This window comes from Myiozetetes cayanensis, unplaced genomic scaffold, assembly GCF_022539395.1.
Source record: "Myiozetetes cayanensis isolate MyiCay16 unplaced genomic scaffold, myiCay2020 scf3, whole genome shotgun sequence".
NCBI classification, from domain to species: domain Eukaryota; kingdom Metazoa; phylum Chordata; class Aves; order Passeriformes; family Tyrannidae; genus Myiozetetes; species Myiozetetes cayanensis.
Genome location: NW_026087521.1, coordinates 28,068,655 through 28,093,490, shown reverse-complemented (window position 1 = coordinate 28,093,490; position 24,836 = coordinate 28,068,655). Strand labels below are relative to the sequence as shown.

The following is a 24,836-nucleotide window of genomic DNA, read 5'->3' as shown; positions in this document are numbered from 1 at the left end:
GCATTCAGCCTTAAAATATACAGGGTTAGCAAAGGATTTGTAGTGACATTAATGAAATCTCTAAAATTGCCAAATCATTTATCAATTTCATATAGCATTTTGTAAATCACTTTGAAAGATCTCTTTACAAAAATTACAAAATGTGCAGTTCAGAGAAGACACTTGAAAAATGTTCACAAGATTGGATTCTATATAACAGCAATGTTTCTAGAAGATACAGGACATCCCTTGTGATTTCAGAGCACACAAGGCAGAATGCAGTGTTCTTTTGTTACAGGGAGATAATTCTAAGAGGGAATAAAATGAGTGGGTCACAGACTCCCAGTAAATAATTCATCAAAAGGACCTTTATGTCCTTTAGGAATATTATCAAGCATATCCTGTGCTTAAAGCCTACAAGAAGTTAACTAGTTGAAGAACAAAACAAGCCTAACTGATTACTTAGCTTAACTGGTTACTGATACAGACTAACCTCCTACAGCTCTGTGTTTTAGCAGTCCAACTTCTGCACAGACACTGGAAGTCTCAAAAATTTTCTGAAACATGACCAGTTTGCAACCTGTCTAGTTGGAGGCCAGCTTTGTAATTAGTGTTGCTTGATCCTTGATTCCGTATGAAGAAATTACCAGGACAGTTTAGGATGTGTCTGAGAGACAACAAGAATAACAGACTACAATGGAATCCGTTTGCTCCAGTCCTGGACTGAACTTGTAGTGGTGGGGAAGACACAATTTTGGAATAAAGGAAAATACAACCAAGTTCCTCAAGTAATCTAATCATTGTGGAACAGAATATTCCAGAATAGTTCAGCTTGAGGGACCTACAATGATCATCCAGTCCAGCCACAAGGTACAGTTGGAATGGATGGTGCTGGTTCTGTGTACGGCAAGCTCTAGATCCAACGAGTGGCAAACTGACAGAGTAAGCAGCAAATATTTAAGCAAATTAATTTCTCTCAAAATGAACTGTAGTATCTGTCTACTGTAGTGGTACCCCGTAACTAGAAAGTTATTAAAATCAACAAAGGAGAGTAAACAATATTCTTAGAGAATTTTGTTTCTAGAACCGAATGAAAGGCAACACCTTTTATTGTAGAAACAATTTTAATAAGATCCAAGTGTACAAAAAACTATCAGAATAAATGTTAGATGAACAGAAGGGTAAAGAGCAATTGCTGCCTCACTGAACAATGCATGTTACATATCTTCTTACTCATTTGAAAGAGAATTGGGACACTTTTTTTTTTTCAAACAGGAGTTTTATAATTGTCCATCCCATATGCTTATTCTGTCTGTTCTACTGCTGCCTCAAATACAGGAGTTGCATGTTTTGGAGAAGGCTGTAGCTAGAAAGGGTTATTTAACTTTATTGATTCAATTCACTCACTTTTTTAGAAAAAATCACGCAATTGAGAGGTTTTGTTTTAGGCTTACTTGCAAGTCATGTTTTACAGTCAATAGTCTACCACCCAGCTTTAGCTAATGTAACATTTTAAAGAATATTTGCTAGTAACACAATTTGCATCAGACGTTTAGAACACTATGACTGAAACAAAAGTTAATTTGTCCAAAAGGACAGTCAAAGAGACTAAAAAGATATTTTAGAACCATTAGTGAAAGCCTTTACTGTATTATAGTTACTTCAAGGGTTGTAAAACAGTTTTCTACCGTCTTCAGTTTTTCTTCAGAAAGCTGGTTTTCTTGCTTCAATTGTCCAATAAGAGCTTCCAAGGACCTAAGTCTCCCCAAAGTTTTTACCTCCTGCATTTCAAGTAAAGTTATCTTAGAGTGGAGTTTTGAAATTTTTTGCCAAAGGTGATCTCTGTCTATGTCTTGTTTGCAGTATGAATGCTCAGTTTGTAATATTTCACTTCCATCATATTCAATCATATCTGTCTCCTCAGTGTCAAGAAACTCTTCCTTAACAGCCAGGAAAGAACTATTTACTACTTCAGGCTGTTCTGGACTCTCAGCTGGCATAATAATAGCAATGACAGATTCTTCACTTCCACTGAACTGTTCAATATTTTGTGTCACTGTACTCAGTAAAACTGCATCTTCACTTGTTGGCTGTACTTCACCAGAGCAGACAACATGAGGGACAGGATTTGTGTATTCAGTAACTGGCCCTACAGCATTGTTCAGCTTCAGAGATGAGTTCATGTAGTCAGGGTCTGTAAACTGCAAGACTGTAGCTGTACAGCCTCCTGGATCCTCCACAGAAGCATGAACACTGGCAGCTTCCATGCTGTGGACTGCTGCTGCCATTAAAACAGGATTAGGTTGATGTATATGCTGCGTAGATGAATTACCAAGAATGTCACTCTTTGCCTGAAAGTCACCTTCATTTTGAAGTTGCAAGTTTTGAATATGTAAAGGTTTACTGACTGCAGCTGAGCAAACTACTTCTGCTTCTTCCTCTACATTTTTCGCAATTACAGGATTTTCCTTTGGTGCACAAGGTTCAAGTGGTACAGATGCTTTCTCTGACACTGCATTTGTTTCTTTCAGGTCTTGTCTCTGTATCTCTTGTGGACTCTTCTGAGAAGAATCTTTTTCCTGGCGGAGAAAAAAAAAAATGAAAAAATCAGGCAAATCTCATTCTATAGCCTAGTATGGCATAAAGAGTAATTTAGGCAAGCACTGCTTAAAAATTATACCAGAGGCCCAAAAATTCATGTAAGCATCTTCTGTAACTTTGCTTTGGGTCCTAAATGTTAAAAAACTATTTTAAAGCTCTAAGGGCAATAACAGTTTTTGGTTTTGTGTTTTGGTCCTGTTTTTTTTCTGTTTTGTAGTTTGGGTTTTTTTGAGCTCTAAGGAATGTGGGCTGTTTTACATAGGCCAGTAATTTTAAAAGCACTTGAAGGGAAGCAACTACACAAAGAGTGGGTAGCATCTCCTATTACCACCTAAAACATTATATTAAATATATTAAAATATTAAATGTACACAGCACAAGATTCTTGCATTAAAAATGCATCAAAGTTGTTTTAGAAAGATGTAGCAAACTTTTACTCATGCAGGATATGTCAAACAGAATTTAACAACAAAAAAAAGATTATGAACACAGGTTTGCTGAATAATGAAACACATTCATGCACAGTCACATAGGTTGATTTTTAAAACAGCAATTCAATTCTGACAAACTTTGCAATTCATAAATTACTTTTTTGATAGATACAAATCTTAGCAGAACAACCCAACGTTAACAGGACTTTAAACAGAAGTTGATACTGAAAGACAATTTGAAGCTTATCCTTTTTTAGCCATCTTTTTTTTCCCCTCTTTCACATTAACTACATCACTACATGATTACATTTAAGATCAGTATGCAAACAAGCTCTTTCGTATGTCAGTCAGTGAAAATAAATAAAGTAATGAGTGTCATTTTTTTCCAGTAGAACTGATTATGAAAACACCAAGCTGCAGAACTTTTACTCATGTACTACTGTGTACGTGTTTAGCCTGTGGACTAAAAAAGAAAACAAAAAACCACCCAGAACAAAGACACAGAAGAAGCACTAATTTCAACTTTGTTAATTTAATATAGGCCAGGCAAAAAACCTCACACCAAACTAACAAAAAACTTCAATAGAAAAACAGGAAAGGGGGGGAAGAGAGACCAGGCTGAAAAAATGGATTATGATGGTAAAGTGTATGTCCCAAAAAGTACATATGTAGTCTGAAGTCTCCTAAATACACTAAACTTTGCAATTTGGTTTTATATGAAACTTCAGTCTTAAAAGGACTGGGAAATTTATACAGAAAGAGAATTCATTTGGTTACCTTTATCTTCTCAAATGTCAATATTTGGAGAGAATGAAGTATTTCCCTTTCTCTGATTAACTGGCAGCTGAAAAGGACCTTTTCAGACTATACTTTTTAACTAGACAAATTTCTTATGAAATAAGTTAGGTAAATGTCCCCCAGATAGTCACCTACCAGAACTGAAATTAGGGCTGAATAAATCTCAGGACAATTTGAAGGAAGACCCTTACTTACACTGAAAAATCTCCTTCTTTATCAGTCCCTGTCCTCACACTCTTAGGTCAGTCTCCAAAATAAAAGCACTTGCAAGCTAATATAGAATGTTTACTGATACTGAAATGCTGACAACTAACACTGCTCTTGAGTCACAAACATTCTTTATTTAGAGGAAGAAATAAAATGAAATGTTTTACAAAGAATCATTTAGCATTTCTGGGAAGATAGCCTTCACTTCTTGGTAATATATAAAGCAAGTCGGTGGTGAACAATTTGCAAATACAATTCTTCACTCTCAGCTTTCCAAATGCAGCCTGGAGCCTTAGCTTCTTGTTCCTCTAATTAAGTCAGAAACACATGAACAAATGATTCTTCCCCAAAGGAAGGGGAACTCTTTCACATATCTTCGTGAATATCCAGTCTATGTAGAAAATTAAGGTTTGGGCAAGTACAGAACCAGAGGTCAAGATACTGTTGATTTGCTGAGGTGGTCACCAACAGGATATGACTTGATGTTCAGAGAAGTGCAGTGAGAAAAAAGTAATGCCAGAGAGATAAGTGAGATCCCAGCAAAATAAGGTCACAGTACCTCAGGTATGAAGAACTGGCATCTCTCTTTATTTTGATAGTGGGGAAGTGATTTGCTATACTGAAAGGAAGCATAGGATATTATTTTTCCAAACTTGATAGATCTATCTGGGATTTCTCAGATATATATTGCCGATGTAAAAATAGTTTAGAGAAGCTATTGGTATGTTCTTGGCGACACCATTATATAAAAAGTTTGTTACCTTTGTAACTCCACTGTCCATCTTTGTAGGTGTACTATGACTGGTCTATGGTCATGTGCAAATCAGGAAAGAATGAAGAGGTGGGGAAAAGACACCTTTTCTTTGAGGTGAAAACACACAGCTTATCTGTAACAGCACAGAAGCATGAAGCAGCAAAGTTCAGTTACAAAGCTCCCTATTACAACAGCAGCACAGGGAAGTGAGGGATACATTGAAGCAGGGCAGGGGGGTAAAGGAAAGATATTTCCTGCTAAGTTACTACTGCCACAAATTGAAAGATTTTCTATTTTTATATTTGAGAGATTTATGAAGATTGCTTTTCATTCTAGAGAGTCAAAAGCAGTGTAGAAACAGTTGCATCTGTCCAAGAAGATAAAGTACTTCTTGATTAAATATTATTTGTTTTGTAACATTAACTACCTGCATATTTCAGATTCATTATTCAATTAGCTTTAATTCCAGTCCTCACATTTCTCCCATCTCCAGAGGAAGACAGTTATGCATTAGAAGAGAATTAGCATAGCTTTCATCAAGATCAGGTGCCTGTGTAGCGCAGTACTTTTATGTAACCAATATTACAGTCCTGTGAAAGACAAGATGGAATAGTCTTTGCAGAATATCTTTGGTAGCCTACAGTCCTGAGCTCTTAGGTGTTAGAAGGGTTAGGGACAGGAAAGAGAAATGTGCAGTTTGAAACTCATATGTTCCAAAGCCAGTATTTCTGTACAGTTAATAAAAGACCTAAAAAGAACATTAAAATATTAAGACTAATTGCACTGGAAAAAAAATTAGAATCATTCCCATGAAGAATTTAAAATTTTCTATAGTAAATGCTTCTGTAATTTCCAGTTTAAAAAGATATTGAAGCTCCAGTCAGAGTATGGTCAGTTGTTCTTCCTTTATGCTATGGAATCACATACCTGTTTTGTGTCAGTCCTGTTGACAAACTATTTTAATGGACAGGAATTCTATTTTTGAAATAAAATATGATTATATTACAGATAATTAGAACATCTGTATTACATCAATAGTTGGTTATCTTTGTACTACAATAAAAAAAAGACATAAAATTAGGTTACCTCATCATCTAGGGAAGAGAAGATAGTTGGTACAGCAGTGTGTTTCAAGTACCGTATACCCCATCGCACGTCCAGGGAGTCGGGGGTAAAATGGTCACTGCACAGAAGCTGGTGCTTACTTGGAATCCATGAATCTCGTTTCATGTTCCGCAACCATTTCTCAAGTCTCTCTTTATCATGAAGTGGAAATCTTTTTAAAGCAGTTGAAAAGACAAAAACACATTAAAAAAAAACCCAACACAACAAACTGTTATTTTTTTCTTTCTTTCTTCTTTTAAAAGAAGAATATCTCATTATCGCTTACAAGGTAACCTGCCCTTACAAAGTAATAAAATAATATTTTTTCAAAAATTTTAAATATTAAATGCTAATCAGGATGTCACACACATGTTAATCCAATAATTATCCAAATTATTTGCAGTTGGGTATTTGTTCTGGAGTTCAGCAGCAGAATTTCTGCTGATTTATACTAGCCTAGGGTTTCAGAAACCATGGCCAAGATGTTTTGATCCCACAACGCTTGCTCAGAAAGCAGTTCTGCTGAGGGGAGATTAAATACTCAGACATGTTTTAAAAAAAGTTAAGACAGACCCTCATTTTATTAATAGTATTTCTAGGGCTTTTTTGTCTTACTAGACACAACTAGTATTTTTTGTTCACCAGAGTACACACCACACTTTGGATTACCAGATAATATGGCAATGTATTTTCAGTGCAGGATTTGAATTATGTTCAAAAAGTAAATACACACAGATGCAAAACATTCCTGTATTTCGTGTTTCAGCAATTAAGCTTTCTCACAGCAGCAGGAGCACACATACTATTTTATAATTCATAACTAACTTTTCAACCATCTAATCTACCTGAAAAGGAAAATGAAGAGTATACATGTTTGCAGGGAAAAAAAAATTGATTTTGAAAACACATGCAAACAGTCAGACAAATTACAAGGGAAAAAGAAACATGTAATTTACCTAATGAATTGCAATGCACAAGTTAAAGGGAAATTAAAGGCTCATTATGATGTTTATACAGTCAAGCAGTGAAGGTAATGGGAATATGAACATTCAGATCACTCTTGGCTCACACCTCAGACACAGATCAGGGTATTTGAAATGTACTTATATGTTTCTCTGGTGCATATGAAGTTTATTTTAACTCTAGCATATAAACACATACATAAACTATAAGTTGTGAGCACTGCTAAATGACTACTATTAAGAAAACAATATTCTTGAGAATCATAAAAAATAATAATAATAATTACAAGAAAAATAATCAGCTTTTGTGTATGTGAAACTGTAAGAAACAGAGGCAAGTGGCCATTAAACCTGACCTGATTGTAATTGTGGGGTGCAAGAAGTACACCTATCCCTACACTCCTGCAACACACCACTCACTGCTTTCCCCAGACTCAGCCAGCTTCAGATAGAAACCAAAATAATCTGTAGCACGAGACAGATTGGATAGTTAAAGTTATTATTTTAGCTTAACGGTACCTTTGCCAAAACGTGCTCATGCTTTAATATCCCCTTACTCATCAACAAAATCTGTTCTCTGGTGTAAAGACGACAAAAAAAAAGGAATATGGAAAGAGGAAGTGGACAGTATTTATTTAGCAGCTGCCATCACTGTGTAAGTCAGAGAGGCGAGGAAACAAATCAAAGAGGGGCCAAGTTAGGTCAGCTGAGATTAGGTTACAGTTAGAACACCTGGAAGGGGCTCAGACCCCAAACCACAAAGCAGTAGAGGACTCCTTTGGGGGTGGTAAGAGGCAAGGGAATAGAACACTTTAAATCAAATCTCAGCACCCCTTCTACAGGAGCATGATACTTGGAATGCAGCACGACTCAGTGGCTAGGTGAAACACCTGTGTTCTTGCAATCATCTCCGTAACATTTGAATATGAATGTGACAGTGCTCAAACTTGTTTTGATTATCCATGTGGCGCTCACATTCTCTAAAGCATAAGGAAAAATAAATTATTTGCGTGATTGTTTTATGATGCATTCCACATTAGAGATGTGCCAGGGAAATGAACTTTCCTTTAATCTAAACTTTCTTTCAAAGTAGTCTTCCTGTGGTCTTCCTACAAAGCCTTCCTTTATCTCAAAATAACTATGACTACTCAGAAACCGAAGCCAAACTTCATTTGAAGTATAAATTTTACCAAAACAGATTTTGAGGCTAGCTGTGAAATTTATTTTTCTTTTTTTTTGTTAAATTCCTTCTGTTGACAAATGGTTTCACACTCTTATTTAACACAAATACATTCATACTTAGTTACCTGCACTGTGCTTCTCTCAGGATTGTGAAATGCTGTTTATAACTCACCATTTCGTGAACTGACAGCCATGTAACCACAACAGTCCATAGCTTACTGTGGGCTGGATGGCGACTCATCCATTCAGTGGCTGGATAGTACAACGCAGTCATCATAAACTGGTTTTTGGCAACAGAGCTGGTTATCTTCCAGCCAACTCAGCTGCTTCCAAACCAACCAGCAATGCCTCTATTCACAGTGCAGGCACGCCAATAAGTCTAATGAGAATATTTAATTTTAAGGAATCAGTATAGGTTTACTTTCCTACTCTGCCAGGCTCTTTCCTTGGCCTGCAATGCCATACACAGGACACACAGGTGAAGGCACTTCCAATGCCTCCAGTACCGCCTGCTCCGCTGGAACAACCCTTCCACACAGGCAGCAGCGAAGCAGGCTAAAGAGCGCAAATTTTATTTTTTATCCGAACCTCTTGGTCTTAATGGATCCTCCGCACCTATTCCAGAGCCCTTGGAGGCTGGCGTATCACGCTCTCCTCCTCCAAGGTCCGTCCGCCTTGTGGGGGGGCAGTGTGTGTGATTACATCCCAGCCTGACCCCCCTTTATTCCCTAAATCCTTCCCTTCTCCCAGAGAGTTATTTCCCTCCAGCCTCCTGGGACCAGGCGGGGTTCCAAGGCGACCACCAGCCTGCGGAGTTCCGCCTCTCGGCCATTTATTTACTTCCTCGGTTCTCGGTCGCTATCACCCGCACGGCCAGCCCTCACGCAGACCCCAGCCCGCTCCGCGACCACTCACGGGTAGAAGCTGAGCTTGCGCTGGTCCCTGGCGCTCTGCCCGCCGCGGTTCTTGCAGTGGGTGGCGGCGCAGTACCGGGGCATGGCGGGCACGGCGGGGCGGGGGCGGTGGCGGTGGCGGCGGCGGCGGCGGGGCGGGCGGGTCGGGTCGGGCAGCGCCGCCTCCTCACAGCGCCCCCAGCGGCGGGGGGAGCGCGCTGCCGCTCGCCCGCGCCGCGTCACGTGGGGCCGGGCGGCCAATGGCGCAACGCTTCGTGTAGGAACTGTGGGCACGGGAGTGCGCGAGCGCCGGCGGCGGGCGGGAACGGCGGCGGGGCCGGGCCGGGCCGGGCTGAGGTGAGCGAGGGGCGGCCGGGCCGGGCCGGGCTGAGGTGAGCGAGGGGCGGCGGGGCCGGGCCGGGCTGAGGTGAGCGAGGGGCGGCGGGGCCGGGCCGGGCTGAGGTGAGCGAGGGGGCGGCGGGCCGGGCCGGGCCGGGCTGAGGTGAGCGAGGGGCGGCGGGGCCGGGCCGGGCTGAGGTGAGCGAGGGCGGCGGGGCCGGGCCGGGCTGGGAGGTGAGCGAGGGCGGCGGGCAAGGGCCGTGGCCGCTGAGTGAGGGCTTGGGGGAAGCGGAGGGTGGCTGAGGGGGCTGGAGCGAAGGCGGACGCGGAGGAGCCGGGGACGGCTGGAGGTGGGCTGGGTGGCGGTGAGGGAAAGAGGAGGCGACTCTGGGGCTCAGTGCGGGGCGTTTGTTGCCCTTTGGACGCCTCTGGGCCCGGCTGCTGGGGTCTTTCCCGAGCTTGGCCGACGTGGAGGTGGGACAGGGTCGCTCGGAGTGGCTGTTACCGCCTGCCCGGCCCTGGCCCCGTGCTGTGCCGCTGCCCTGGCTGCGCCAGCTCCTGCGAGTTCGTCAGAGGTCTGGATAGGCAGGATGATGCTAGCAGGACTCCGTTTCCCTGTGTTCCAGGGGAGAAATTCAGGAACCTTCTCCTAGATCTGTTTTCGAGTCAGTATAGGAGACACCAAGACGAGTACAAGCCCTTGAGTTTGACAACTTGCGTGTAGCTGGCTGAGGACTTGGAGACTTGCTTACTCATCGGGTTAGTCGTGATAGGAGAACCAGTGGGAGACTTTGGTAACTTTATTGCTGTGAATAAATCGTTTGCAAAAGTAGTTATAGGACACGAACATTCCACAGGATAGTGCATAGCAACTCCTGTAAGCAGAGCAATGGCAGACCACTAGTGATGCTGTGGATTCTCCGAGTGTCTGAGACTTCGAATACAAGCATTTATGCAAGATCTTTGTTAATTACTTTCAAAGGTGCAAGGTGCAATAGCTTCTTATTTTCTATATGCGACAGACTTTATTCAAGGTACATCATCCTCAAACATCACTTCATCCCACAAGTATTGATAGATGTTAATAAACTAATAATGAGCTGATTGAATGTTATCACCCCTGCAGTACTCTGGATAAATATTAGACATTGCAGTTCTTATATTGAGATGAACAGTAGTTGAGAGACCTGTAACTACTTATCCAACAAAGTTAAGTAGGAAGTCTGTGGAATAAGATCTTTAACTTCATTTAAAGATGTACCTAAATAGAGTGTAGTTCTTCATAATTGTTAGAAAAGACTGTTCTGTGGCATGAGCTTAATTCGTACAGAGCTTAACAAATTCTGGAATGCAGTTTAAATAACTGCAGTGCATGGCCATGAAAGTGCAACTTACCTTCCCTTTTCAATTGAGATAATGGAGAAGAGACATAAACAGAGTAAGTATTTAAAAGAGACTTTATTTTAAAAGGGCTCATAGAAATAGTCGGGAATGGCAGGTCAAGCAGGTCAACGAGGTCAAGCATTTAACATCTTGGTTAACAGTAGCAGGAGCCCCTGGTGGTCTAGTGGTAAAGGCGCCGCGCTATCACCGCGGAGACCCGGGTTCGATTCCCGGTCAGGGCCACTCCCGGGCAGGTGGGGCTCGTTAGCCCTTAAAGGCAACCCACCTACGTCCTGAGGACCTCACTGCCACCGTCCAAGCTCGCTTGGCCCCGGCAGATGAACCTTAGGATTAAAGGGTGGGCTCAGTTCCGCGCACACTGTGTCTCACCTAAAAAATCCAATGCGCAGGCTGGAAGGTGTAAAGACCTTCCCCGGATCTTCGCTCACGAAGACTGGCCATTTATTATATTAATAGTAGCAACACAAAGATACTGACAACATATAAAATAGGTGTTTTCTAAACAGTAAATCAAATCATTGACAATGTCTAAAAGACTTGCTCTGTCTTTCTGATAACTTTATAAGTTTAAAATGCTGCCTATATTGGAGGCATATTTCATTTGCATTTGATTTTCATTTAAATCTCATTTTATTCTTGAGTCTCATTGGTTTGTTCAAAGACAGTGTTAAATCTATGTGCATTATTTTAAAAACCAGTGAAATTTAAGTACTGCTTTTTTAATATCGTTTAGAAATATAATACAGCAAAGAACTGTATTACAAAAATCCTAATGTAAAACTGTAGAAAAAGGCAAACTTGGGTATATTTTGTTATCAAGAATAATAGAAGTTGAGATGGTTAGCCACAGCAGAAAATGTAAAAGGAGTGACTTCATGATCTCAGGCTCTCATGAGTTATAAAAGAGGATTTTGCTCTTGAAGAAGGACATGAACGACCCTTTTTGACTCTTTTCAGCGTTCAGTAGTAGCACCAGGATGGTTGGCCTTAGGAGAATGCAGCACGTGATGATGCAAGCTTTATGCAGGTGTGGGGAAATAAAGTAAAATAAAAACAATTTCTGGTGTGAGATAAACATATAAATCTGCATCTATAAAGCACAAAAGGAAGAAAGCCCAAAAAATGTGGAAGGATGTAATGTGTGTCGTTCTTAGTGCCCAAGGGGTAAAGTTTCAGGTTAGCGAAGTGGTGAGAGATATACGCGGGACAGGCTTGTACTAAAAATATGTTTGATATCATGCACAAAGAATACTAAAAAGAACTGTCTGTTTGGTATCTAAGTACGCTGATCAAAATACAATTTGTTTCAACTGCTGCCCCTTAACACTTGATATCATGCAGGCTGCTGGCCAAATAAATGCTTTAGAGGGCATGGGTACATTAATCTTGCAAGCCTTTTGCTCTCACCTCACAGGATTCATTTTAGCCCCCTGACTTGTCTATTAGAAACAGTATACCTTTTCCATTTTTGATACTTTGGTGCTTGTTTCCTTTGGAGGGTATTGATTTTCAGGTAAAGGCTTAATTTGCTCATGTGCTCAAAGGTTTTGGACTCATCATGACAAATATTTGAGTCTTACACCGTGTAATAGAAGTATTCTAACTTTCTTGTTACTCATTGTAATTTTTTATTCAACTTTCAGGGAAGTAGTACCATTTGTCTCTGAGTTGTTCTTATATTACACTCAAATCAGTGTAAGCAGGTTATGTCTGGTATGGTCAGGGCTTGGTTGTACATCCTGCTGGTTTGACGTTGGTGTTTGAACGTTTGCATATCTGCACTCTGTGTTTTAAATGTAATATGCACAGGCCCTGGAAAATTATGTGGTCTCTCCTTCTGGTAGGAAGAGCTCACCCTGACCTTCATAAACATCATGAAAGATTATGGCTATGGGGAACTGATTTTTTTTTTTAATGACTTTATGTGGCAACTTTTCCCCTAAGTTCTTGCATGTTTGTTTCAAACTGTAACTTTTGAACAGATACATTGCTGAAAAAAAATTACAACTTCTAATTATTTTTGAAAGTGCTTGTCTTGTATAGAAGACTTCTTTTTTGTATTTGGTTCCAACACTGAGAGTTGCATATGTAAACCTTTCTATGCAGTGGTATTTATCAGATGAATTCTTTGATATCAGAGATATGGTAGGTGTTTATACTACAATCTAATATGAAAATAAGCTTAGTCCAACCCATCATAAAATAAAGGAAAATGTGCACTATTTGGCTGAACTCTGTACTCTAAATGAGTGATTTACTCTTTATAAATGTTCACCTTAGGTCAGTTAAATGACTTTCTTAAACTGAACACGAGTGTCTAATAGTCTTGTCTTCCTGCACCTCTCAGTTGATCTCTAGGCCACTTGTATTTTCAGGCTCCTATTGTTGCATCACCTAATCAATCTCCAGTATTGAGTGAGTTTTTGCAGCCTGATCTTAATTTAGAGCTGCTGTGTTTAGAAGTCCTTCTAGGATTAGTGTGAAACTACTTTAGGTATGCCAGTTAAAATGTTTGATGCAATGAATTGTATTGTATATTTACTTTGGTAACTTTGTGGGAGAATGTTCAGTTAAGGATAAGTGTAAAACAAAGATGAGCACTGAAGTGTGCTTGTGATGCATATGAAATGTGAATTTTGCAGTGTTTTCACTTACATATTCTGTGAATATGAAAATAGTGGAATGGAGTTTGACACGTGAAGCAAGTCTGTCATTGACTTCTGAAACATACAGGTCCTCCTCTTCCAGCCTGTAGTTGTAACTTTAAATTGTTGCAGAATGTGAAATGACTTGTTCTACAAGTATATTTCTTTTTCTTTCTAGGAACTGGAGAAATGGCCACTACACAATCTGTCTTCACATTCGCTCTCTGCATTTTAATGATAACTGAATTAATACTGGCTACAGAGAGCTATTATGATATCTTAGGAGTTCCAAAAAATGCATCTGACCGCCAGATCAAGAAGGCGTTTCATAAGCTGGCTATGAAATACCACCCAGACAAAAATAAGAGTCCTGGTGCAGAAGCGAAATTTAGAGAAATTGCTGAAGGTAATATACACTTTTTGTCTTGTATCTGGAATTTAAATGGACTCTGATTTTACTGAATAACGGGTAAAAAGATTTTTAGTTTTCTTAATTCTGCTTCTGTGCTGTCACATGTTCAGCATCAATATCTGACTTGTTTCTATGTCCTTACGCATAGGAAGGCCTCTAACACAGTTTATGCATTTCTGCTAATTAGACTTTTTGGCTTATGCCTCTTCTCAGAAAAAAATACTTGGTAGTAGGACAGCTTTAGCCCTGGGAGGTTAATTCTTATCTTTTGATTAGTTTTCTAAGATCCAGCTCAGGATCACTACTAGGCTTCAGGGGTACTTAACAGCGACCTTCCAGTAACTATAGGGAGTTTACAAAAACTCAGCAGGATGCTTCAGTGGTTCATGGTGGCAGTACAAGAGTTTCAGAGTGTTAATAAGGAAAAATTTTCTCACTCTGAGGATTGTGATAGAGTGAACCTGCTTCTGTTCCCTGTGGAGTCTTATAACATTCATCTATTTGTGTAGTCCTAACTAAGCTAATAAGCGATTTCTGTATTTTACCTTTTTGTCTGCAGAAATTTATTTTGAAAGACAGGCAGTTAGTAAAATAATGAAAGGGAGGGACAGTCCTTTTAGATACTTACTGCATTGCTAGCACCTACTGAAGGAGGAATTAGGGACTCTTTAAGTGCTGAATTATATATAATAATTGAAAGCCTTTGACAGATGAGAAAATGGAAGTGTTTGAAATACTTAGTTATCAGAATAGGTGTATTATCTGTCAGAGTTTCTGCCCTAGAACACCAGTAGCTGTAGTTGTGGACCAAATATTAGAGGGAAACCTAGTTCCATTTTGAGTATATCCAATCACAAAATCCAGGTTTATTTTTGAACTTTTGAGAAATTGAGAATTGGAACATAGGGGAAAGTCATTGTCTTTATTTTTATCTACTCGACGTTTATCTTGTTGCTTAGTTGTAACTGTGGTGTAGCTAGAATGTGCTGGCTGGCTGGGAGGTAGTTTTGCAGACATTGCACTTGTTTCTGTGATAGGAATACAGCAGACTGTTTGTTTTGTTAGGCAGAACTCCTAACTCATCCTCCTTGCTTCAGTCTTTCTGATTCCCATATCTCATTGTTTCTTTCAAATATAAACACTAATATTTATTATAGCTAAACTCTGTTATATTACACAAATTTAAAATTTTGAGGTTATGATCTTTCCTCATGGTATAGCTGTGTTTATTATTATAAATAACTACTTTGAGACAGCTTATTTTGGTTTGGAGAAAGGTAAACAAATGTTGAGCTTGATTGGACTTAAATGTTGAATTAAAGTCTTGCTTGAAATTTGTCTGGTTGAGGGAGTGGGAGGAAGCTGCTGTGCTTTGTACTTGTGTGTGGTTTTCTTTTTTTCCTCTTTTTTAAAATGGAAATGAAAATAACTTTTACCTTTTTTTTTTTTTTTAATGGCAATAGCATATGAAACACTGTCAGATGAGAATAAACGAAGAGAATATGATCAGTTTGGCCGTCACGAAGGACAAAGAAATAAGGGAAGCCCATTCCATCAGTCATTTAATTTCAACTTTGATGATCTGTTCAAAGACTTTGACCTATTTAGTCAAAACTCACGGTCAAAAAAGCACTTTGAAAATCACTTCCGAAGTCATCGGGAAACTCACAATCGGCAAAGACGTTCTTTCCAAGAGTTCTCCTTTGGAGGTGGACTGTTTGATGATGTGTTTGAAAATATGGAAAAAATGTTTTCTTTCAGTGACTTTGAAAATGCTCACCGACACGCCATGAGAACTGATGGCAGGTTTCATGGATCCAGCAAGCACTGCAGGACTGTCACTCAGAGACGAGGAAACATGGTTACTACTTACACCGACTGTTCTGGACAATAATGTTTCCTTTCCTTCTTTTCTTCTTCTCTCAAGATCTTCATAATCTTTCTTGGTTTTGTGCTAACATGGAAAAAAGTCCTTGAACTGTTTGTTCTAAAGAACACTTAACTGCAATTTCTTTATAGTAGTATGAAACTAATCTTCAGAATAGAAACAACGTGCAGTTGGGAAGTGAAGTGTCAGTAACTACTTAGAACGGGAGATAAATATTCTCACGTGAAAGAAAAAAATTATATGTATTTCTGTTTAGTAAACACTTTGCCTAAATTTGAACACAAGATATAGATATATTTTTCATTTCAGAAATGTAATATAATTTTTTCATATATGCCAATTCAACTGTTTGTGTTACTGGTGCATGGATTGCAGCAGAGGAGATACTTTAATTTTTAAATGCTGCTTTTTTGTTCAGTTGTGTCTTTCCAAGTTTGCACTTGCAGTTTTTACCTGATATGGACTCACTGTGCAAATGCGATAATTTACACAAAATAGCAGCAGAAATAGGATTTGCCTGGGTCTTTGTTACTCTCTCCAGCACTGCAAAACTATTAATAAAACACCTTGTTTTTGAAGTTGGAAAATAACAAGAGGGAATAAGATTGTGAGTGATGTAGGAATTAGTTTTATTTCTTAATAGCCTTTCATTGGCCTGAAAAGATCTTAGTATTTGAATGATCCTTGACTTGTTTAATGAATATTAATGTATGTAAGTTTGTGTGCATACAAGGTCTTCTTTTTTTTCCTTTCAAATCACAAATATCTCTCTAACAAGGTTTGGAAGAGCACACCCAAAACACTCTTGTTTTAGGCTTACTATTATTATGCCATATGTGCAGTGCAGTTTCCATAATTCAATTTATTGAATTTAAATACTCCTCAGTGCTCTAGTGAACTTAAATAAGTTAAGCTTGCTTACAGTTTCCTGGTGTTCTGGAAAGGGTCTAAGTAAAAGATAGATAGTGTTTATATTGACAGATTTATTACCTGTCAGCAGGAATTTTTCAGCTTTGTGATATGAAAGGTAAATTCTTAACTTAACCGTAGAGAAAAACTGAAAATTTCAATCCTTGTATTCCGTGTGGAGCTGGAAACTGCTAATAAGGGCAGTACTAATGGGTATTGATTTCAGCATCATGGAAACCCACAACCAGTGAAAACTACTTAAAAAAAAACAAACCCAAAACAAAACAACCTCAAAGCCCCCAAACAAACATAAAAAACCCCCTACAACGAAACCCCCAAATACTTTAGCTGATGTCAATCCAAAAGTTCTTTTCTAATTCTTGACTAGTAATACAGGTCTAGTATATTAAGTTGGTTACCCTTAGTAAGATTTCTGTCACCCACATGTTGCTGTCCCTAGAGAATTGTGAGATAAGAATTTACCTTTCAGGTTGATTGCATGAGCAAAATTAGCATTTTAAACAGCAGTGTTCTCAATAGTGTTTGAGTTCATAAAATGTTTATTAAAAGAGATTTAACCCTTTGCTTCTTGGATGGGTATTGAAAGCTGCCTATTTGCTAAGTAACCTTCCCCTCAAGTATTATTGCTTTTTCAATTTCATTCCCTAAGAATGGATTGTTGTGTTATATTAAGTGCTTTTCCTTTTCCATGTTCTTCTTTATTTATTAATAGACTAATACCTCATATATGGTCTTTATAAAAAGCCAGTAATTTGTGCAACATTATCGGAATGTGCAATATTCTTATAGAAGGAGAAGTGCTGGAGTGAGTGTGTTATTTTCACCCTTTTTCTGTGTAAGTAGAGAGTTTTGTTTCTTCTGTATAATTAATATATGATTGACCTCAAAGTTGTATTTCATGTAGATTTCTGCATTTTTTTTCTTTAACATATTCCTATCAGTCCTGTGCATGAATCAGACTGTCTACTTGACTCATATCACATGGGCATCCAAGTGAACAAATGACTAACTGATTAGAGTTCTGAGTTACTTTCTCTCACAAGTATTAAGTATTAAATGTAAGAGAGTATTAGTGAATGTCCTTTGGGGATGATGACTGCTGGAACTTAGGAGGTGAGAGGCAACTCTAAAAGCAGGATGCAAAGGTAAAATGTAATGACTTTCTTAGTCTAATGAATATTTTCTTGATTAAAAAAAATAAATGGGAAACAGCAGAATGAACAGTTCACTTGGGTCCCTTCCCTAATCCTGGATTAGAGGAATGAAAGCTAAAATGAGCACTGTAAATTGTAGGAAACACAGCCACCCCCAAAATTCGTGTCTTCTAAGTGACTGTATTCACAATCTTTCACGCTAAGCTTTTAGGTGAAAATAAGGGTCGTTGGCTCATACTAGGCTAGTTTCTCCTCTTTAAGAATCTTCCAAACTTCCTACCAAGTGTACTTGTTTTTCTTTAAACTCAAAGTATGAAACTGATAAAACCGATAGGGTTGCCAGTTTTCTAGCTGATATACCTTAAAAAGACTTCTGCCTAGCCTTATTTTAACCTTCTTCTGTATTATTTCTCGTAGTCACTTGTCATGGCATAACTAACAAATACTTCCTATTAGTCCTGTAGCTTCTCCAAATCACCTTCCTGCTTGTTTTGGTGTTGATTGAAGGTAAAATTCAAAGGAAAACTTGTCAGGAGTACTGCAGAAACCAGTGTATGGCTGTCCCTGTGGTTTGCTATGATGGGTGTGCTTTGAACAGACCTTAGCTGGGGAAATTTGGGCAGGCTTTCCTCAGCCAAGAGTCTTCAGTTCCATGGCTCTCAGAACACAAGCTTGCAAAACATGTTGTGCTTCTCACTTATTCGGAGCTCTTGCACATTCTCTTCCTATTTATAGCGTTTGCTTCATGGCAGGCTCTCCAGCGGAAGTCCTGGTATAACCTTATGACACCCCTGACTTCAGAGTTTATTAAGCGCCATCTTTGAGCTCTCTTCGAGCTCTTGTCAAAAGACCCAGCAAAACCAGTTTTTGTTACACAAGGGTGAAAAATAAAATTAGAAACAATTTTTTTGAAAGGCATTTATGCATATGTAGCTCCAAATGATTTAGTTTTTAAAACTTCATTAAAAAAGTGTGTTTCTTTCATGTTTTGTTTTTTCCCCATTGTACTTTTGAAACACAGTATCTAATGGAGACGAAAGTACTGTAAAGGTAATTAGGGTGCCATTACATTAAACATGTGAAAATTAATGGTGTGACTTGTCTTTTTGTCTGTTTTGTTTTTTTTTTTCTTTCAGGGTGTAGATGGAAACCTAATTTGAGTGATTTGTGTGACGCTGGCATTTTATAGAATGTTTTGGCCACAGCATTTTCCTTGAATGAGATGATGGGGTTGGTAGGGAAAAGGGGTGGAAAGAAATTGAGTCAATTTGACCTGTTTTATATTTTCTTGGAGATGTTGGGAATGGATTGGAGTGTAGGTATTATACCTATAAGTGAAGCAGACAAAAAGGCCTGTGCAAAAGGACTTTTCTGAGGCAGTGGGTATAAGAGCTGAAAGCCTCTGCCTCAAGCCTGTGCTCTGACTGCCCCACAGGTGTGAGAGGGCAGTACTACCAGTGCTTACTGGCCTGGAATGCCACAGGGAAGTGCAGGTTCTGAAGCCAAGGTTAGATTGCTGTTGTTCTGATTCAGTAGTTTCTGCTTGAAAGTTCTTGTTTTCTGGATCTGATCTTTAGAAGGTGGAGTATATGAAAGTTTTGGGATTTGGTAGGGCTCATCTGACCGCTTCTCATTAGAACCATCATTCCTGGAACCTAAGCAAATCTGTCATGATAATTATGCAAATGTAGGTTTTGAGATTTAAATGTGTTGGAAACAATGTAAGATCCACATTATATTTTTATGGTGAGGAGCATGGGGTGTTTTTTTAAATATTTATAAATTGAAAAACCATCAGAAGTGTCTGTTGGACTTGCAACAAAAGCCCTGTGTAGAGTACCTTGGCTGTGCCACATATGGGGCTCGGTTCAGAATAAAATGCTGTTTGGAGACTTGTTTGGCTCTGGCAGCTGTTGTGGTTGAGCCTGACTGGTCTGCCCTCTGGTAGTGAGTGATTCACACAGCCATGCTGCTGGCTCCTGTCATGTGGGCAGCTGTTTCTTAGGGACTGGGCAGAGACCAGCTCTGTAGCGGTCTCTTAGCAGCTGTGATATCCATTGACTGTCAGTCACTCTTAGAGTAAGTCTGAATCACTTCTAGGTTAAGTCTATGCTTCATGCTTGATTCCTATTTGGTTTTAAAAAAACCCCAAAAAACAACCCCCAGAAAAATAAAACAATACCAAATGCCAACAAAACTGCTTTGAAGTGACAGTACTCCGAGGCTTAAGCGCAGTGGAAAATGACATTTTATTTGGGATGTGTTACCTATTGATGTGTGATTCAACAGCATTTAAATTTCAAGACACTGAAATGAACATTACTGCTCGAGTCATTCCTAAGGTGATTGCAGTTACACCAAAAGGTGCTGTGGAAAAGCTCAGTCCTTAGGAGTCGCTGAAGGATTCTGTCAAGGATCTGAGACACTAAGTGTGGATGGTGGATCATGTTGTCTGAGCAGTTATTCTGGGACAGTCCGCCATGAAATGAACGTGCACTTGGTACCAACACATATATATTCACTTTTTGTGTGTGTGCGTGGGGGTTGTGTTGTGTTGCTGGCCTTTTCAGAGTCTAAGTTGTGTGTTTCTCTGGGCTGGCAAAACCTGGTGCACCTCTCAAAGGCATCCATGAGGAGAAAGAGGGATGTGCCTGACCAAGCTTTGCTCAGCCTGACAGCTGCTCTCCAGCCATAGGCAGCTCAGCAGGGGTGCTGGCCTATTGATCAGTGGTGCTGGTGCAGTGGACCTATTGACCACTATTGATCAGTAGTGCCTGTGTCTGGTTCCTTCAATAGCTCAATTCATGAACCTGTTGTTTGTGGGGCTGTAATGTCTCAAGAGTTAAGCTGAAGAATTCTGGCTAGTGTACATCTGGTAGCCATTTGCAGTGACTTCAGGGGTGTTACAAATATGCTGCAGGATGATATTTTCAGCCTGATCTGGGGTGTGGAGGGTAGGGTATTGTTTCAGGGTCCAGAAGGCCTGCTGTTTAGGGTGCATGAGGTCAACCTCCTCTAGAAATGCGGAGTATTGAGTGCACACACCAGTGGACCGTGGGGCTACCTGTGTTTGTCTTCTGAAATGGTAATTTCCATTTTCACGTTTAACCCTCTTGTTAGGCACTGCTTGTCACTAAAATTTTTTCTAGACATGAGAAAGAAAATATATTTTAAATGGTTACTTGTTGTATGATATTCCCATAATCTATTCTCATCTCCCATTATCATGGAAATGAAAATAAATGCAAAATAGGAAAGATTAAGTGAACCTTCTCCGAGGGGTAGCACTTGACTTTAATCCATTTTACTTTAATGCCTGGCATTTGCAAGATTTTTAGCCTTGAATATGCAGGATTTTGAGTAGTGATCTAATGGCAAGTTGTGTATTATGTCCACATGGCAGGACTAACATATTTTTCTGTGCAAGAATAGGCACTTTAGGGAACTCAAATTATAAAGTGGTGCTGAAGTGCCTGTCCTGTGGCAGTGTTTGGCAGACTCCACTTGGCTGAAGTAGAGGAATCCATTGGAATACCATATAATGCTGAGTATGCAGAGCTCCAGCTGAGAAAGAAGGTGCTCTCTTTGCCTAAATTCCTTAATAAATCCAAACAAAGAATTTGATTCGGTCTTTCTGATTAATTATGTGAATTTGTGCATTGAAAGTTGTTTTAAAATAATACGGGTCTTCAGCCTGCCAGGCAGCTAACTCAAGCTTAGGTGGATGGTTCTGTTATCTCTTGGTAGCTCTAACTTGAAGACAGGTGGGGAGGTAGGGCAGAGGAAGGGCTTGGGTGTTGCTGGGATCAGAGTTCAGTTGTTATCACTTGCATACACATGAATGAAATAATCACATGTGCAGATGAAGCATAGGAACAACGTGCTTCTGCTAGGAGCTGAATGCACAGCTTGTGGCTTGTTGGTAGTAGCATTATTACCATCAAGAGCACTTATCTTTTTTTACACCCTTCTTCCCCCTATTTTTTTCTGCTTTGGATGACTGAAGCTCTACTCTGTTCAATTCCTTCTACTTATCCCATTTAGCAATGGCTATAGTAGTTATGTTTCGACTTGCTTTGCCAGTTCCTGTCAATTGATTTCAGTCTGTGCACATGAAACCTATTTTTCAAAATGGTGAAAACCTCTTGAGTGCAACTTAATTTCCTTCTGCCTGTCTTTCCCCAAATCCTGTTGAGTTAGCTACATGCACAGCGCAGGGTTTGGTACTAGTTTTCTGCTTTTATTCTGTCTGTGGGAGGACAAACGATAGCCAACCTCTCATAAAGAGAGACAGGTGCTGACAGATGTTATCTTACATAAAATCTGCTGATATAAATGCAACTACAAACATTTTTTGGGGAAAAAAATCCCTGACAGAATGAATTTGTGTCTGATCAGCATTTTGCTTGATAACCTTGAAGCTTAAAAATAAAAACAAACCTGGAGCCCCTCCAAACCAAAGCACAACCCCTTACCTTGTTGAGTGTGTAGACTAACTTGAGCAAGGTAACTGTTTTATAAAATTTCTTCTGTGTTGAGGGAAACGGAACTTTTAACACGTGATACATAAAGCTCTGTAAGAGATACTGGAAGGAAGTGGCTGGAGCACTTAGACCTCCATGGATATATTTATGCTTGCCTAAAAAAAAAGATTTATCAATATAGGTCACTTCATGAAGTTATTCCCTGTCAACTGAATTTTGTTAGCTGTTTCTAAGTGCTGTTTTACATCTACACAAATTCAAACTATTTGCATCAGCTTACATGTCCTTCACTGGCTATGGGAATGCAAGTAGTTATCATGAGTTATTGCTGCTTAGGCCCACAGTAACTTATTACATGCTCATAACTCAGTCCTGTGTTTGAGCCCTGACCTGAGTTACCCACAGTTACATAAATAATCCGAGATAGAACCATGAAGAGAGGCCAGGTTTCTTGACTCCTGACACTGTACCCTTACCATGAGGCTGTTCTGACTCAATTCAACTAGGTCCTACCTCCTAAACCAGTGTCAAATTAACAGACTCCCTCAGGTAATGTTTTTGGCTGTGTTACAAAACGTGTCTTATGTATGTGATACTTCTATTGAAACATCTTCCTTTTGTTGTGATGAAGGTGGATCAGGAACTACCCCTGTTTTATGTTGATAGTAATGTATTTTTTCATGTGTGGATCTTTAGTGGAGAAGATATAGGTAGTTATTTTCGCATCTGTGAGTTTACCAGTAATTTAATCTGTCTGTGTATTATAAAGAATACAGATGGGGAAAACTGCAAGTTCAAAAAGACTTTGCATTTGGAAAAGAGTTGATTGTGCCATAAAGAATGGGTAAGCATGGAGAATTGTCAGTTTGTCACTGAGCATCGAATAGTGGTCTCGATGTTCAAAGGAGAGTGCATTTGAAAGGGGGAATATGACGTTATTGCATTTGTGTGCTGCAGGAATCATGTGGATCCACATTATTTGTGCCTGTATGTACTATTTCCAGTAGGTGGCTGACTGTCGCTTCACACTGACTTAAGTACTATAAAATAACAGCTGTCACATCTCATGAGAACCACAGTCTATTCTAACTATGTCATAAATCTGTTTATTTGCTGCCCATGAAGCCTAAGGACCACAGAAATGCTACATGGCACAGCAGTATTCCACTATGAAATAATCAACAAGATGTCTTTTAGTGCATTTTTTTTTTTTTGTAAGCCATACAATTCTTTTCAAGGCACGTAAATACACAAATTAGGTTCAGAAAATATATTAGTCATCTAACACATTCTAGAAATACAGGATTGTTTCTTCTGTACATACCTAAATGTTTTACTCTATATGAAGCCAACATGTACGTGGGATGTGATTCTGCCCAGAAAGTTGTGGGGTTTTGGGTGTTGTTTTGGTGTTGGTTTTTTGTTTGTTTGGTTGTTGTTTGTTTGTTTGTTTAAAATCCATTGATAGGCTGGTCTTTCTGTAGAGATTGAGTTTCTTGTTTCTGGAACTGTTATAAAGAGCTGTTACAAAGAGAGAAAAAAGTAACCTCTGAAATTCTGTTGCATTAAAAATGTGAAAGAATGGCTGTAAGGGTGATCTCTTCACGCTTATTTCTTGTATAAGTACATTAGCAATATCAGTGAATATTGTTACTTCCAGTGAAGCTTGAATGACTGAACAATAAAGTGGCAAATGGCAAACAAAGTAGATGAATGTAAGGTGGTGTTCTTGAGGTAAAATGAAAAATAATGGGTCTAGATTTGACAATTACCAGTAGCAAGACCTTGTAGTTGTTGTAGGGAACAGGTCCAGGAAAACATCATCTCTGTGTCTAGGAGCAATGAGCAAAACAAACCAGGTTTTGGGAAGGAGTAAACAATGTTATGCCACCATATAAATCTATGGTTTATCTATCTCTTGACTACTGTGGTAAGTTCTGATCCCCTGATCTTCAAGACACAGTTTTAAAACTGATTTGGAAAATGGCAGCAGGGATAATTAGTTGGAAGGGCTTGCATAAGAGGTTTGACTGAGCAGATTAGTGTTCTCCAGCCATGAGAAGTGACTATGTAGAGGCCTACAGAAGCAACAGTGGTAACAAGATAATGCATAGGGATTGACTGTTCATGGTCTTTTGGGCTGCAGGGACCAGTCAGTTTCAGGAAAATAGAGAAAATAAGCAATTCTTCATGCAAGAGATTATAGACTAACAGAACTTGCAAAAAAAAAAAAAATAGAGTGGTGACAAGACTATGAGACAGGTTCAAGGTGGAACTGGGCAAATCTTGAAATAGTTTTCTGTTGTGGTTTAATAAGCAGATAAACCTCTTCACACTCAGGAATTCCCTGAACAGAAAAATTTGGAGCTCAGGGCAGCAGAAGGGGAAACCACCAAATGTGCTTACCCTGTGGTAACCTTCCAAGTGGTTCACTATTGAAACAGTTGGAGACAGAATACTAACTTGGAGGACCTTTAGTTTGAGCTAGTACAGCCATTTTGATGTTTTAAGACTCTTAAAATTCCATACTAGAATGAAGTTTGTTGATAACTCTGTTGTTTTTTTGTGTTCACCTGCCAGCTTGTTAGTATGTCTTCTAGAAAGTGCAGTTTTGCAGGTACATTCATACTCAGCTTAATGTGACATTCTCTGTGCGGATACAGCTAAGT

At 39.3% G+C, this 24,836-nt stretch overlaps 2 protein-coding genes across 9 annotated transcripts; one reads left to right on the top strand and one right to left on the bottom strand.

The window, feature by feature from the left end:
* Nucleotides 1–1,084: 1,084 nt before the first annotated feature.
* On the bottom strand, nt 1,085–9,046 carry THAP5 (THAP domain containing 5). Of its 2 annotated transcripts, none has more exons than XM_050323961.1 (3): nt 8,934–9,046; nt 5,857–6,046; nt 1,085–2,558 (listed from the first exon to the last, which is right to left on the bottom strand). In XM_050323961.1, the coding sequence occupies exons 1-3, from the start codon at nt 9,014–9,016 to the stop codon at nt 1,623–1,625; spliced, it is 1,209 nt and encodes a 402-aa protein (XP_050179918.1). In that variant the 5' UTR covers nt 9,017–9,046; the 3' UTR covers nt 1,085–1,622. The 2 variants fall into 2 exon arrangements, with proteins under 2 accessions (XP_050179918.1, XP_050179919.1); XM_050323962.1 differs by lacking the exons at nt 5,857–6,046; nt 8,934–9,046 and adding exons at nt 4,576–4,635; nt 4,778–5,821.
* Nucleotides 9,047–9,198: 152 nt separating this feature from the next.
* Nucleotides 9,199–18,772, top strand: DNAJB9 (DnaJ heat shock protein family (Hsp40) member B9). 7 transcript variants are annotated; one of them, XM_050323969.1, is made up of 3 exons: nt 9,199–9,268; nt 13,478–13,705; nt 15,175–18,772. In XM_050323969.1, the coding sequence occupies exons 2-3, from the start codon at nt 13,489–13,491 to the stop codon at nt 15,603–15,605; spliced, it is 648 nt and encodes a 215-aa protein (XP_050179926.1). In that variant the 5' UTR covers nt 9,199–9,268; nt 13,478–13,488; the 3' UTR covers nt 15,606–18,772. The 7 variants fall into 7 exon arrangements, with proteins under 7 accessions (XP_050179926.1, XP_050179927.1, XP_050179923.1 ...); XM_050323970.1 differs by lacking the exon at nt 9,199–9,268 and adding an exon at nt 9,269–9,303; XM_050323966.1 differs by lacking the exon at nt 9,199–9,268 and adding an exon at nt 9,297–9,338.
* The last annotated feature ends 6,064 nt before the right edge of the window (nt 18,773–24,836 follow it).

Excerpts from the sequence above, each read along its gene's own strand:
- THAP5 (XM_050323961.1), bottom strand. The coding sequence starts at position 9,016 with ATGCCCCGGTACTGCGCCGCCACCCACTGCAAGAACCGCGGCGGGCAG. Across the intron at positions 6,047-8,933 it reads CGCAAGCTCAGCTTCTACCC|ATTTCCACTTCATGATAAAG; the intron begins GTGAGTGGTCGC and ends TGCTTTAAAAAG. Across the intron at positions 2,559-5,856 it reads TCTCTTCCCTAGATGATGAG|GAAAAAGATTCTTCTCAGAA; the intron begins GTAACCTAATTT and ends TTTCTCCGCCAG.
- DNAJB9 (XM_050323969.1), top strand. The coding sequence starts at position 13,489 with ATGGCCACTACACAATCTGTCTTCACATTCGCTCTCTGCATTTTAATG. Across the intron at positions 13,706-15,174 it reads ATTTAGAGAAATTGCTGAAG|CATATGAAACACTGTCAGAT; the intron begins GTAATATACACT and ends TAATGGCAATAG.